Source organism: Rhamphochromis longiceps, linkage group LG23, assembly GCF_057381845.1.
Source record: "Rhamphochromis longiceps isolate RC_006_pf linkage group LG23, R_longiceps_female_GT1.1, whole genome shotgun sequence".
Classification (NCBI taxonomy): Eukaryota; Metazoa; Chordata; class Actinopteri; order Cichliformes; family Cichlidae; genus Rhamphochromis; species Rhamphochromis longiceps.
Window position 1 is genome coordinate 4973853 of NC_140578.1, and position 14436 is coordinate 4988288.

The window sequence follows — 14436 nt, forward strand, 5'->3', positions numbered from 1 at the left end:
AAAGTGCTCTTAGGATCACACATACTTAATACGTATCATGTTTCACAACACGACTGCCTGACAAAAAGTGTTACTTGACCTCAGCTTTGCACCAAGGAGTGGTCATGAATGAGCGCCGCATACCAGATGCCTGCGTGGGATGTCTGACTATAGTATAAGCTTTAAAAGTATTACTCTACAACACTAAAAATGGTGGAACCTGTTAGCAGGTTACTGTAGAGGGGGGGAGGTCAAGGAACAGACATCTGTTTTTGTTGGGAGGAGGTGTGCTGTTTGCCAGAACTGTGGATGACTTTGGCTAAGGGAGTGCACAGGATATTGAAGATGATATTACAGCTGACGTGTGGCTTGATGGGCCTGTCGTGTTGTCTCTGAGGTGATTCCCTGGATGTTTGCTGTTAGATCCTTTGAGCTTCGCTGGTCAAACCTGCACTAATGGAGCAAGGCTTGAAGCAAGAAATAGTCAGGTAGCTTCCATTACAAGCCTGCATAAGAGAATATATGTATTACGAGCAGATGTTGGGGCAGATGTTTGACAAACCCTTCACGTGAAGGCCTCTCTAGAGAGATTAAAAGGTAGAGCATAATCTTCAAGATTGCACATATGTTCTTTTAATGTACATGAAACAAGATTCTTTAAGCGCCTTATTTTATAGTCACTTTTTAATAATCAAACCTCCGCTAGCAAGTCTCAGAACCTCCATCTAATACAAATCTGGTTTGTTATAATGCTTTAACCAGATGCTGGATGCTTATTTCATTCATTTACATAAAGGTGTAAATCACTGTATTCTGTTTTTAATTATATTTTAGGCAGTTTCACAAATGTTATGGAAACGGGAAGGGTATTTGTGAATGTAAGGAGTCGCTGAGGTCTGCTTTCTGTTGGCAATCCAGCTACAGTAGATTAGAGTTAAGTGGGGACTCTAAATTGGTGATAAGTGTGAAAGTGACTGGCTACATTAGAGCTGTGATAAAGTGAGGGCATATGTGGGGTGTTCCCCTGTCTCACACTCTAAGCATTCTGGCATAGTCTCTAACCCACCATGGCCAGAAATAGAATTAAGATATATGCATAGAAGCAATAATACATTAATTATTCAAAAAATCTTAAATCCAAAAACTTCGAATATTTATCACGGCCTACCTTGAATGTACTGTATGTCACTGAATGTAGAAGCACCATCAGACATCAGTGGAGGGCTTTTACTAAGCTCTTTATTCTAGCTGCAGCATCATCAGAGAGGAGACACCACAGAAGTGTTGGTCGCTATCTGTGAGACATGCCAGAACTGGTAGTCACTCTTCGATAGCCGCACCACTCACTTTTGCCGAGAGGACTTTGATTTCCTTGCCAGGCTCCTGGGCTCTCCTCGTCTATCTCCCAGCACTCAGCAGCACTGGCAGGGGAGCACACTGTACAGACAACCCTTGTGGGAGCAAACAGGGTCGTAACTCTATGATAGCAGGGGAGAGGAAGCAGAAGGCACTGCAGGGACGGGGGCTGGGTGCTCTGGTGTTTAGAAGACGGGTGGTACAGTGTTGGCAAGTGTGTGTCAGGTATATTAGTATTAGTTGGTCTGACCTTTAGTCTGGCTGACTGGCGCTGATGCATGATTAACAAACATCAATTTTCCTTTAAATTTCAGATGGAAAGAAGTAAACCCTCCGAGGCTTCTTTAATCATCTGCATGTCAACCTCTAAGTGGCAAACTCACACAATAAGTGTGAAGTCTATTCAATTCCCCCTTTGGAGACCATCTGTCTCAACACTGCAGGGAAAACTGTGGCTTTTGAAATGGCACTCCAAAAATGTCTGAGCAAGGACGTCAAGAAGTGGAAACTTTTGTGATTTCTGTGCTTGAGAGTTTTTGAAGGTTTTCAAAATGGTTTAGATTACTCATTTAGAATTTTAGAATATTTTGTCTGCAAAAAAATATGAAAAAGTAAGACACAAATTCATTATTTTATTTACATACTTACTTTAAACAACTGAATATTTTATGATTCTTCAGTTTGATCACATACAACTCTTCTGTGCCCACTAATCATACAATTTGACTTAAATATATTTCCACCTTCCATGTGCTGGATGTCTGTTGCAGCTGACTTTGCATTTTTGGCCTTGCTCCCTGCTGTTTTTATGGAGCGCTGTGTGTAAAAATTCATCCTGCAGCAAAAACAAAACGAGGCATATTGGCATACTGATGATACAATCACATTGAAAATGTATCAGTGAATCACATGGCACAAACTCAGTGTGTTTAATCATATAGACATGGATTGGATAATGTGCTGCAGTTCAAAGTGAGCAACAGAATGATGAAGAAAGGTGCTTTATGAGACTTATTTGGATAATATTGGCTTGTTGATGCCAGATTTCAGAAGAAAAAGGTCAAACTGCTTCATAAGAAGTAAAAAATAACTCAAGTGCCCACTACAACCAAAGTATGTAGAAGAGCATACCTGAACAAACAACACATCAAACTCTGAAGCTGATGGGCCACAGCAGCAGAAGACTACACTGTGCAGCACTCCTGTTAGTATAATTCACCATGTCCCAGAGCTCATCTCAAACTGGTTTCTTTAACCTGACAGTAGGTTCATTGTACTCAAATGGTCTATAAAGTCACAGGATCTCAATCCAATACAGCGTTTTGGGGTGTGGTGGGACAGCAGATTCACATCATTGACTTGTTGCTCACAAATCTGCAGCAACTGTGTGATGCTAGTTCGTAAATATGGACCAAAATCACTGAGGAATGTTGTGAACACCTGTGCATGAAGAATGAAAGCAGTTCTGAAAGAAAAAGGGGTGCAGCCTCAGCAAAGTCTACCAAATACAGTAGCCAGTGAGTGTATACCATAGCTTGGATTTAGGTACCATAGCATAAAGTAATGATACTATATAATGTTCTATAATTTTGGTTGTTGGAGGCTTGGGTAATTTTTTTGGTGGTGATGGGGAAATCATTTTGTGTTAGTATCTTGTCCAAGTACGTTTGCCAGTGATTACTTACATTACACGCTCCCTTGATCCTTTGCAACCTTTAGCTCGTGGAACCAAGAATGCACACAACTGAGACTTCAACTCTAATTGACATTGACCTGTTAACATTATTGTTGTCTATGATTAATTACAATAATTACATTGCATAATGAGACTTGTTATTCCTGTCCCAGGTGTTTATCTAGATCAGAGACTTGCAGGGAAAGGTCACGTAGAACAGCTGGGTAAGCTTTCCTTACCAACTGCTTAAGTCCCTCTTAGGAGATCCCCACACGAGCTGTGAGAGCATTTATATTAAACACAGTCTTCTAATGTATATTTGTATCAGAAACACATTTGTAGTTCAGTGGAAGTCAAACACTGTAGATGGAAAAACAATATATTAGACAGGTAGCATTTATTGATGTTAATGAATCTGCCTTTTAATCGAGACTACCAAAGGGGAGCACACCTCAGCACAAGCATTGTGTGGAATAAATCCTTCATGCTGAATGATATCTTGCATAATTAAATAAATATTTGCACAAGTAAATGAGCCTCTTCCAGCCCATGGTCAAAACGCTCAGAATGCCACCAAAACCACAAGTAAGCTGAAGTCTAATATTCACTATATGACTGAGCAAAAGATTTTTGATGATCGCTTTCTGTTTTCTAGAAGGTTTTCTGCTAAATCAGCTAGAAAAGCAGAATAAGATGGATATTAAATCTGTTAAAACACCCCTATATGTAGGTGATAACCTTTATTTGAATTGTAAATAATAACTTTACTTTCAACGTAAAGTTTTTGTTACAGGATCTTCTAGACAGATTTCTTGGTAAAAACGTTAAGATCCCTGTACATGCGAGATGCGTCTGTGGTAATTTGGTACATGCCTACTTCCACATACAACCTGGATTCATCATGAATTTTTCAGACCAACATGTAGCCAGCAAGGTAGGTGGAAGTGCAGCAGGAATCAATAACCCCAAGGTTCATGTAAATTATTGATACTTCCCAAATGCTCAGAAGGAAAGGACTAGGTTGAGTGGCGCAAAAAGGACTAATAAACATCACATTTCTGAAGAGAAATCTTAACCAGTTGTGTTTTTAAAATAAAAGCTACAGAGAGAGAGAAACTAGAGAAAGGCGTTTAAATTCGCAGAAAAAGTATTGCAGTGTTTTAGATGTAAAAATCAATAACAGCTCTGATAAATGAAAAAATACCTTCAAGACCTACAGCGAGCAGAGACAATCATCTGCTTTTACTGTATTAAGAAGCTCTGAATCTATTATAACGCAAAATTATTGACTCTTTGCATGTTTGTGCTTTTCTAACATGCTAATCTAAAATAAATAACCTAAACATGAGGCAGTGGAATCATACTGTAGTCAAATACAATTTATTGGTTTAACTCTGTAGTGGGATATATGTAACAGTGACGTTTGCATTCTGAGGAGCTCGCATTTTTACAGCCACACACAAAGAATATAGTATATGTATGTGGAAACTACCATATTTGCTAGGCACTAGGTATGCACAGTACATGTTAGGACACATGACAACTGCAGAGTGGCTCAATAAAAGAAATTCAGGTCCCTGACTCAGAAACGCCTGCACTGCACTGTTGATTTTTCTTAAAGTGACGGCTGGAGATTGTCGGCTTGCTTCGAGGGAGTTTCCCAGAAAAGAGGTTGTCTACATTTGTCTGTAGATTTAAGGTATTGATTGGCTGTAAGTATTGGCTTTGTACCGAGTCACTGTAATATGGAAGGTTGTTAGACTCACAAGTCAGGGATCTGACAACAAGGAAAGAAATAATAAATAGAAACCGAATCATGTCACACCAAATCCCATAAAACACAGAAACAGCCAGTATAAAATTTGCATCATATATTTTTACCTTCTAGTTGCTTATTGGTCAGTAAGAGTGAAATAATCCAAACTCGTTCGCATAATTGTACATCTATGATAATGTCGATGACACAAAATCATATCGTCGCTCGGTTGTTATGAACAGCCCTTGTATGTAAACATTTTAAACACCCTGAATCCCCACGCATTCCTCCTATTGATGACCTCAGAGAAATAAAAACTGGAATGGTAGATACTGTAGTTTAGCGTCAGAGCAGCACTGAAGCTAAGAAAAACGAGGCTCTATGAAGAAAGCACAAAAAGAAGCAAATACAGATGCTTCTGTTGCCGTTTCCACTGCCGTGTCTGAGCGTGCATGTGTGTGTAAGCACAGCTGACTTACCAAAGCCTTGAGCGTGTACTGAAAAAACCGAACAGCTGAGTTTTTGTAACATTTACATAACACTAAATATGTTTGTAAAGTTGCAGAAGAAGAAAAAGTGCATTTACAGGATTGAGGGGAGCACGCTATTGACTCATCAGGGGAAAAAATAACCCCAAAATGCGCTGGTAAAAGAACCAGGCTTTGCAAGTTGACTGGGGTGTGACATTACAAAACTAACTTAAAACGCAAACAGTAGAAGAAACCATGCAGACCTCACAGCAACTGGCACGTGAATATATACAAACTCTGTGTGGTAACTGTAGAAAAACAAGCGATGCATCCTCTGTAATACAAACAGCTTTTCTCTCCTTTAATTATTATTTTCAAGTAATATCAGTTCATACCAGATGATAATATGCATTCTGTCAGAGATTACAAAGAGATTCTTTTTTTTCAAACATTTTCTTCATCTGTTTTTTTTTTTTTTTTTTTATAGCAGATCTACATTTACAGTAAACTAAGTTACATTAATTAATAGTCTGGTTTACATGATGCACACTATGTTTACACATAGAAATACCATGTCTGTCAAGTTAGTTTGAGTGGACAGTAAGCGCGGTTTAAACGTATCTGTTTTCAAAGACAGATGTTCAACAAATTCTCAGTAAAGTTTGGGAGCGCAGTCTAAAATATGAAATATTGCATCTTCGTTAACACCTCAAGGGCAGAACATCTTCTGCATACAGTGGTCATTCACTCCATTTCAAACAGTTATTGCTTCATGTGATAAACATCACTTTCAGACAATAGGACTGAATGAGTGTTGTCTGATTTTTATGCTAAATCACTGTGAGGTTTGCATACAAAAGAATTGCAATCGTTGGAACTTTGGTTTCACTATTTCCACACTTAATTAAAACATGGGGTTTATTTATAATTATTAAAACTGAGCTAGTAATATCTTGTGATATGAGTAAAGGTATTGACTCAGTCTGGTTTACTCTCTTTCTCTGTTACCCCATCATCCTTTACTGTGTGCTTTCCACTAGAGTAAAAATATCTAGAAACTAATTTAGTCACAAATGCATTTCCTGTCCTAACAGAGTGCCTCCAGGAAACAATGTGAAGTTCAGCAAAATACCATTCTCATAACAAGCCTCTATTAATTATTTTGGAGTAGCTAAATAGGTTCCACAGGGCATAATTTGGGGATAAAACAAAAGCACAACAGACCTCAAAAACACGATACAAAAATACTTATAAACCTTCAACTTTGTCCCATTCAGAACTCTCAAGGTGGATAACAACGCCTGAACTGAAACTAAACAAAATGAAAATGCAAAATGATCATAGGAGAGGAACTCATTATTGGCACTGTATAATGAAATCCAATTGAACGAGAACAATAACAGTCCAAACAGACCCGGGGGATTCCAATTTCCACACTCATTACCCAGTAATGGTTCAGGCATTAGTGAGATGAGGTGAATAGAATAGCAGGTCCAGGAGAAAAGGTTCCCTTCCTAATGCTTTTGGACACAAATTGCCAGTATTCCATGACCTCTTATTGAAGCCTTAATGACAGAGGCACACTGCAATATACATCCTGCAAAGTATCGGCACGGTCCTTGGCTGTGGACCAAAACCGTAGCATCAGCAGCGGCATTGAGCTTCGCGGGAGTTTCATTATCGGTGTGAATTGACTTTGGCGTAGTGACACATGGCCCAAACTGCAACTAAAGAAAAGTGAGATTAGGGGTTAGGAAAAGAATGAATTTACATTTTGATGAGGGAATTTACATTTTAACTATAAAATTTATTTTACTTGGCTGGCAGTGAATTACAATTTGTAAGGTTAAACAGAACATTTTCACAATTGTGGGATATTACCACTTACATGACTTTAGTCCATAAACCTGCACTCCAGGGGATGATGTGTGTGTTCGTCAAGCTCAGGTCCTCCATCAGAGGCCATATATATGTAATTAAAAGGAATTATATATTTACACGTCTTTATGATCTACTTAAAGCCGCATGAATCAGTTTGTAGCTACTTGAGGGCAAAAGTCTGACGTCACTTACCTTAGAAAGTTGCTCACATGAGCAGTATTACACTACATATTATTGCATCACAGTTCTATTTTACTGGGATGCTGGTTAACTCTGTTTTGGTCTCAACAAGGTCATTAAAACATTATTCAACAGCTTGTTGCTGAATTTGTCTCTGTTGTTGCTGCTGTGCAGGTCATTTCAATATTAATCATTTGCTGGAAAAAGACTGAACAGTACAACAAACTTGCAGGTGTTAAAAAAACACCTGATTAGAGTCAGTGCTAATTTAAAGTATAGTGATTAATGCAGCTTTAAATAAAACAAACAGGCAGACATATACTGTAGAAATCAGTGGCTTGGCTTGAAGAAACAATACAATCGTAATTTCAGCATTGAGGATATTAACTGTCTGTGATCTGGGACTTATTTATCTGAGTTAAGGGCTATCAGATCTTATTAGTCTGATTTTAAAAAGTCAAAGTAGACTGCTTTTAGACTGTATACTTTGAAATATCATCATTAATATTGTGTAGTCTTGTTCTTATAAATTTGGCCTTTTGCAGCCAACCTACTGAGAAAATCTGCTCAAATATAGCAATAAGATCCCACTAAAGTGCCAACTTCTGATACTTTAAGCACATCCCTGAATCTCTTTAACTCTCATCCAACCCCAAGTTTGCATAAAATGAGGTGAAGGAAGTGGTAGTGAAGCAAATCTCCCATGTGTTGTGGATTATGTTGTGAATTAAAAACACTACTGTACCATTACCAATCTGTGCAACTAGTACTTCTGTGAGTAGAAACATCTGAGTGCTGCAATTTTAAAAGTCACCATACCGACTTTATTATATTAGAATGGTCGCCTATCAGATTCTCCCTGCTGCATCTCATTCGACATTCATACGATCGGATAGTCAAACTGGAATAAAGAGAAGAGGAACTGTAGGAGAGATAACAGAAATCTCCCCATGTTCCTGTAGTCAAGATCCTTGTTGAGTCACTCTCCAAGTGTTTTTAATCAGGTTCACAAGTTTGAGGATAGCCTGGATTTGACTTTGATGTGGTCTGTCTCAGGAAGGCTCACTAAAGAGTCCTTCTTGGGGAGTCCCGATTCTCCCAGACCAGTTCCCACTCCTCCTACTGCTACCCCTGCAACAGGTGCAAAACCATGAACAGAACCAGGGAGGGATGCTACAGGAAAGGCCCCAACAGACATCTGGTGTGGGAGAACCACCCTGTGTGGTATGCCGCTCCGGATGCCTGTGTGACCCAGTGGGGTGTGAGGGGGCTCGATGGAAGTAGAAGAGACTCGTGTAGATTGGGGTGGACTAGGGACAGCTGGTTGTCCCATCTCGTGAGGCAGTGAAGGCTGAGAAGCTGACAGTGCCCTGGCATCTTGGCTCAGACTTCCCATTTGCAAAGAATGGGTGCTCTTATGTGTGCTGGGCCTGTGCACGGGGCTGGCTATGTGCTGCTGGACTAGAGAAAGCTGTGAGCCTGAGGTGGGACCAGCCAGGGCACTGGATCCATACTGGAATGATCGCCCACCGACTGCTAGTGGGCTTTGGACAGGGGGGCTGGACAGGACCGGAGGAAAGGCACCAGAAACAAGGAGTTGAGACTGAAGTGGAGAGGCTGAGACAGGGCTCGATACACTTTGCATCACCTGAAATCTCCTCATCATCCTGGGAGACTGCAGGTTACCCAATCCCACAGAGTTTCCTTGCATCGGGGCACAAAAATTCATGGCTACAGCCTGCTGGAGAGTGGCAACTGCTGAATTGTGGGCAGAGGAACTTGGAGGCGTAAAGATCCCACCGGTCAGTGGAGGCGTCATGGACATGGCCCGTGGGCGTGGCAGATCCACCTGTTGAACCATCTCCCGATCATATTTAACTATCTCCTGGATCATCTCGTTCTCACGATTGTTGAAAACACCTGAGTTGAGATCATGCTGAACTTTGTGCATCAGGATCGAGTTCTTCTTGCCTGTAAAGACATGGAAAAAGGAAGAAGTGTTGCTATAGCAAACAGAAACAATGCAAAAAATTAAAGCAAAAACAAAACAGACTTTAATGCTATATTTCCATACCCTACAATTTGTTAATAATATGCTAAACAGAAAAAAGCTTAATTTACACATATATACTGATATAAACAAATATACTGCCTGTATCCATTTTTTGCAAACAAGCAATCCAAGACTGATGGACACGCAGACACAGAAACACCCTCTGCCTACTGTAGGGTAATGCAGAGGTGCAGGCAACCATTATTTCTGCAGTGACCTCAGTGCATATGATGTAAGAGGGAGCATTTCACTGACAATATATTAGCCCTACAGGAGAAAACACTATTTACTTCAACGTATTTCTAACGTATATGTGCAGCTAATTGACGGCTATTGCAACTGCTAATTTAACAGGTTATCAGTAAACAGCACCAACTGATGCCTTTATTGCTAAATTTGATGATCGCAAGCATCATAAACTGCAAACGAGAGATTAGTGAAACCATCTGAGGAAAAGGTCTGTGTCCCAGTTTATATGGCATGGGGAGTCTCGCCTTGTGTTTGCTGGCAGATGCTAACAGACCACATCCAAATCAGGAAGCCAACCTCTGATTTTTATGTGAAAAAAAAGAGAGAACCTGAGCTGCCAGCAAAGCACTGAATCCAGCCTTGCCAGCTCAAAGCACAGCTGGATCCAATGCTGGATGAGTAGCCCCAATTTCAGAAGCAGTTGCACAGCCGACTTGAGGCTTTTCCCCATCATCACCTCAGCTGTGAGTGCGGTGGCCAAAAACACGCACTTGAACAAGTGATGTGTGATCTATTTTCTTAGCAGAAGCATACACTTGGTGAAGTAAAAAAACAGTCACGTGATGAATCCGACACTAAAAACTGCAATTTGTCCAAGGAAAGAAAAATACAGTATATGCACTCTGATCTACAGTAACATGGAATGCACAGGGCATGAATCAGTGAGTTAGAAACCATCCCAGCATGCACCAGTTCATTCCTTAATTCAGTTGTGTGTTATAAATTCATGTGGTGGTCATAATGCTTTAAAATATCAAGCTGGTTTATGTGATCTCAGACTGTAAATGACTCACAGAAATGCACTGCTTCTTATAGCAAAACCTCTTGAAAGCACTCAAAAGTAAAACAGTAAACCAGCTGGGATTATAAAGGCAGATTTGTACGAGGCATTATGATGTATGCCACTGAGGAGTGAACTGCAGAATCCCACTTAGTCCTGAAAAAACTGTCTGCACAGATAAAACTAAGACAGAGTAATTCAGGTGAAAGCAGGTGTGCATTTCAGCTGAGGGCCATCCTGGGTCACAGTAGTACTGCAGAGAAGAGAATAATGGGATTGCACAAGTTCAAACCCACTGCTGTCAGGCAAGTAAGATGACTGTGTTAGAGACTATTGTGTATGATACCTGCTGAGTGCCTTCCCTCTGATGTGAGGCCCAGATAGGCTGATAGTCAGTAAACAGGCTCTCTCTCTCTAACACTAACACCTATTCACTCTAACCAGTGGCTTACATGTGAGGAGAAGGCAACTAACGGTGAGATCAGGTGAACAAATCCTCAATATGTCAGATTTCAAGGAGAAAAGTAGAAGGTTCATTGCAGGTGAGCATTAGATACTGTTTAAAACAGGAGGCAATGAAGTATGAGAAAAAAAGATGGACACTGTGATGTGTTGCTGCAGGGATTGGACATGTTGAGACCAAAGACAAGATGTTGGCAGCCTTCCTAGCAAAATCCAGATGACCCAACATCTGTTGTGCCCTGGTAACAAAAAGGGACTCACAGCAGAGCACAGCATGTAGAGAGGTTTGTGTGTTCATATGGAAACTGTAGTATTGTCAGCTCGATTCACCAGTGCGGATGGCAGCCTGGAAAGCTGACTTCAGAGCTAGGTTATTTGTAAGTGCAAAGCCTGAGATCTACTGTACATCAAAAACAAAGATTATTATTCTACCACAACCAGCTGCTAAGCCAGAAGGAGAACATGAGGGGAAGGCTGATGATGATTTGGTGACTTGTGCTTCACCAGCATGATACATTTGCTGCATGTGTGGAATAAAAACACTCACAGCTTGGGAGTTTAATAGTGGAATTACAGTGTGATTATGAAAATCTGCACTAGAGTGTGCAAACACATCTATACAGGTTGATCATATTTAAACGTCAGCAGTTTTGCTTGATTCTGTGTATCAAGCAAGATTTTCCCACAGATGGGATTCTCCTGATAATGCCAACAATCAGAAAAGGGGGAAACGCTGTAACATGTGTGGCCCTGGAAATGTATGATTCAATTTAGCTTTTATATAGACACACAAAAAATCAGAAGGCTTGGAGAAAATTAATCAAAAGTGTGGGTGTTCCTGGTAAGTACTGTTGCTTCATTCCAGCTCTGTGTTGAACTCCTCCTCCTCCCACTGACTTTTATGGGGATTTTATCTGCTGATAACACAGAGCTACTCTCTGAGGTGTTTGGAGGCTTGGAAAGAGGAGACAAAGGAATGCATATTTGTTGGCTTGCATCCTTGGAAATTCTCTTAGGGAAAACAGCAGTTGGAGAACTCGGCATCACACAAAATTATTGTATCAGTGTGCAATGAATGTGCGATCTAGCTGCCTTTGAAATGGTTGCATTGAAGGGGATCAGGTCTGCATCTACTCGCAATCCTATTGCGATCTTCAAAGCTACTTTGGTGCATCGAGACTGGCAATAAAACAGCAATAAGACCGAGTCAGTCTGCTATCAGTTTGTGATTGAATGACATCAAACAGATGAACAGGTTGAACTGTGATAAACTGGCAGATTGACAGAAAACTGACATTAAAGGTACATTTACATCAACTACTTACATTCCAGTCAGAACCTCATAGATCGTAGAATTCCTCCACAGACAGTAATGTACTTATTCTAAGACAGCAATTTAAGTGCAACATTACATTGGAAAAAGACCCATAGAAGAGTTGTGTATTCCACAGTACTTGTAATCAGTTGCCAAATCAAAAAAAAATTCAATGGATTCACCAGGGAACCACCAATTTGTCTAAGTCACAAGGAGGTTGCTACCATGTTTTTTCTCTAGTGTGACTGAGCCATTGAGAGATGGAATTTCTCATAGATATGGTGGTGTTTCTTGTCATACATCCTCCTTGGGTGCTTGTAAACTGGCCATGCTGTAGTGCCAGGCTCTGCTCATCAAATGTGCATCATAAATAGCAGCGATGGATGACAATAAAAAGAGGAAAAGGCATACAACCATCTGATTGCATCCTCTAAAGTGCAAACTTGGTTGGGGATTATCATGCTTTTGAAGAAGTTGGCACTGCAAGTTGGACCACCCTCATCTGCAGAATTCAGAGATAAAGCACGGATAATACGTCACTGTTTTCACAGCAATACCATTGCCAAGTAACACCTAGAGTTTCTTTTACTAGCCATTGATTAGTAGAGAATAATGACACATACACAGAAGGTCACACAAGTGTCTCTATGTCCATTAATGGCCTACACAGGTCAAACACTGTTGTCATTAAAATGCACGGATGGCTGAATCAGCATTCCTCATTCAAACTTCTAGTCATAAATGCCCTCACAGAAAACAATACATAACTACTGAAGACAATTAAGCTTAAAGATTTATTTAATCATGAAAGCTATTTAACCAACAAAGCATGTGTCTTTTATTTAGACTCTTATGTTCTTAAGGCACCTTTTTATAGATCTCTGTGTCTTTGATCCACTTGTTTTCTTCTGAGAAAGACTGTTGAGAAAGCCAATTAAAAGAGCTCATCATTAGTGACTAGTATGCATCAAGTATGCACGGAACCCGGTGGGAATGTTTGATTGGAGGTTTGGTCTTGAAGCAGACAATCCAAGCCTCTCTTTAAATATGTGAGTTGCCTGACTGAAGTCTGCTCATGTGTGGAAACTGGCTGCTATGGCAACAGCTGGCAGGTGGCAGATTCAGGGCCTCGTGAACATATGAGGTGTGGTCATGTGATGAGGGATGTAACATTAGCTGACCTTGGGGGGCATGACGGGAGACGGAAAGTTGTTTTTAATGTGAAGGAAAATATAAACTGTCAATCAGCATTCATGAGCACATCTTTGTGTGTTTTTGTTTAATATTTGTTTTATATACATTCACTCCAGACTGAGGCTACTGAACAATCGCTGGAAAAAAAATCAGAATTATGCATTTCAAGTAAAGTAAAAGTTTTAACTGGCTTTGCTTTTCTTCCCAAAATGGCAAATATCTACCAAAAGAGTTAAACTGCACTAAAACAACTGAGCTTAAGGAACCTAATAACATACAAAGATACATATTCACCTTTGATTTCTTTCCTGAGCCGTACACACAGCCCTTGTTAGGATCATTCATAGACTACATCCCAGCTGTCAGACCGTGCAGTGTTTTGACAGAGACATCACAGTAATGAATGAGTATGTTTTCCTTATGCTTCATTTCATCTTGTGAATGACTCATAAGCTTATGAAGACAGCAATGCGCATGGCTTTAATCACTGAGGCATAATTATCCAAAACTAAATCTCTGTTCATATCTCTGTTCATAAATCATGTCAGAATAAATACATTTTTACTGTTTATTGTTCTTTCGCACATTTTTTCTCTTTTCTTTATTGTAGCCTAGCATGTTTCTGCATAAATTTAAGAGACGATATTGGACTGAGGAGCCTGAGTGCTGCAGTACTGCACAAAAGCCTTACAACACCCTTAATTTATTTAAATTTTGCTTCCAAAAAACTGACCTTTTTGCATTTTTAAAAGTGGTCTTTGAATACTTATTCTCTACCGTTTCTAAAGGTCTTTTTCATTTTCTATCATTTTCAGTCTTGTCCATGTACCTGACCATTTTCAGAGGATTGTTCTTTTTTGGTTTGCTGAACCATTTAACACTGAATCATTCGAGCATAAAAGGCCTCCTAACTCAAGTAGCAGCTTAGCAAAGAACCCGTTTTAAATTATATCTTTAGACATTGTGTTATCAGCAGCCGTTCACAAAAACACATAATTTGTTCCAAATTCTTAACAAGGTGATTCCCCAAGAGCTATGAGCTGAAAGCTTTGATTGGTGTGCAGTATGTTCTTAAAAAAATTGAG

At 39.9% G+C, this 14436-nt stretch overlaps 1 protein-coding gene across 2 annotated transcripts in view; it reads right to left on the bottom strand.

Annotated features, from left to right (window-relative positions):
* Nucleotides 1–4276: 4276 nt before the first annotated feature.
* hcn2b (hyperpolarization activated cyclic nucleotide-gated potassium channel 2b) overlaps nt 4277–14436 on the bottom strand; it is a 43259-nt gene continuing 33099 nt past the window's right edge. Inside the window, exon 8 of one of the 2 annotated variants that reach the window (XM_085399428.1) lies at nt 4277–9268. In XM_085399428.1, coding sequence (XP_085255554.1) covers nt 8304–9268 — 965 coding nt within the window. In that variant the 3' untranslated portion in view covers nt 4277–8303. The remainder of the gene's footprint in view (nt 9269–14436) is intronic. The other variant, XM_085399429.1, reaches the window with a different exon arrangement.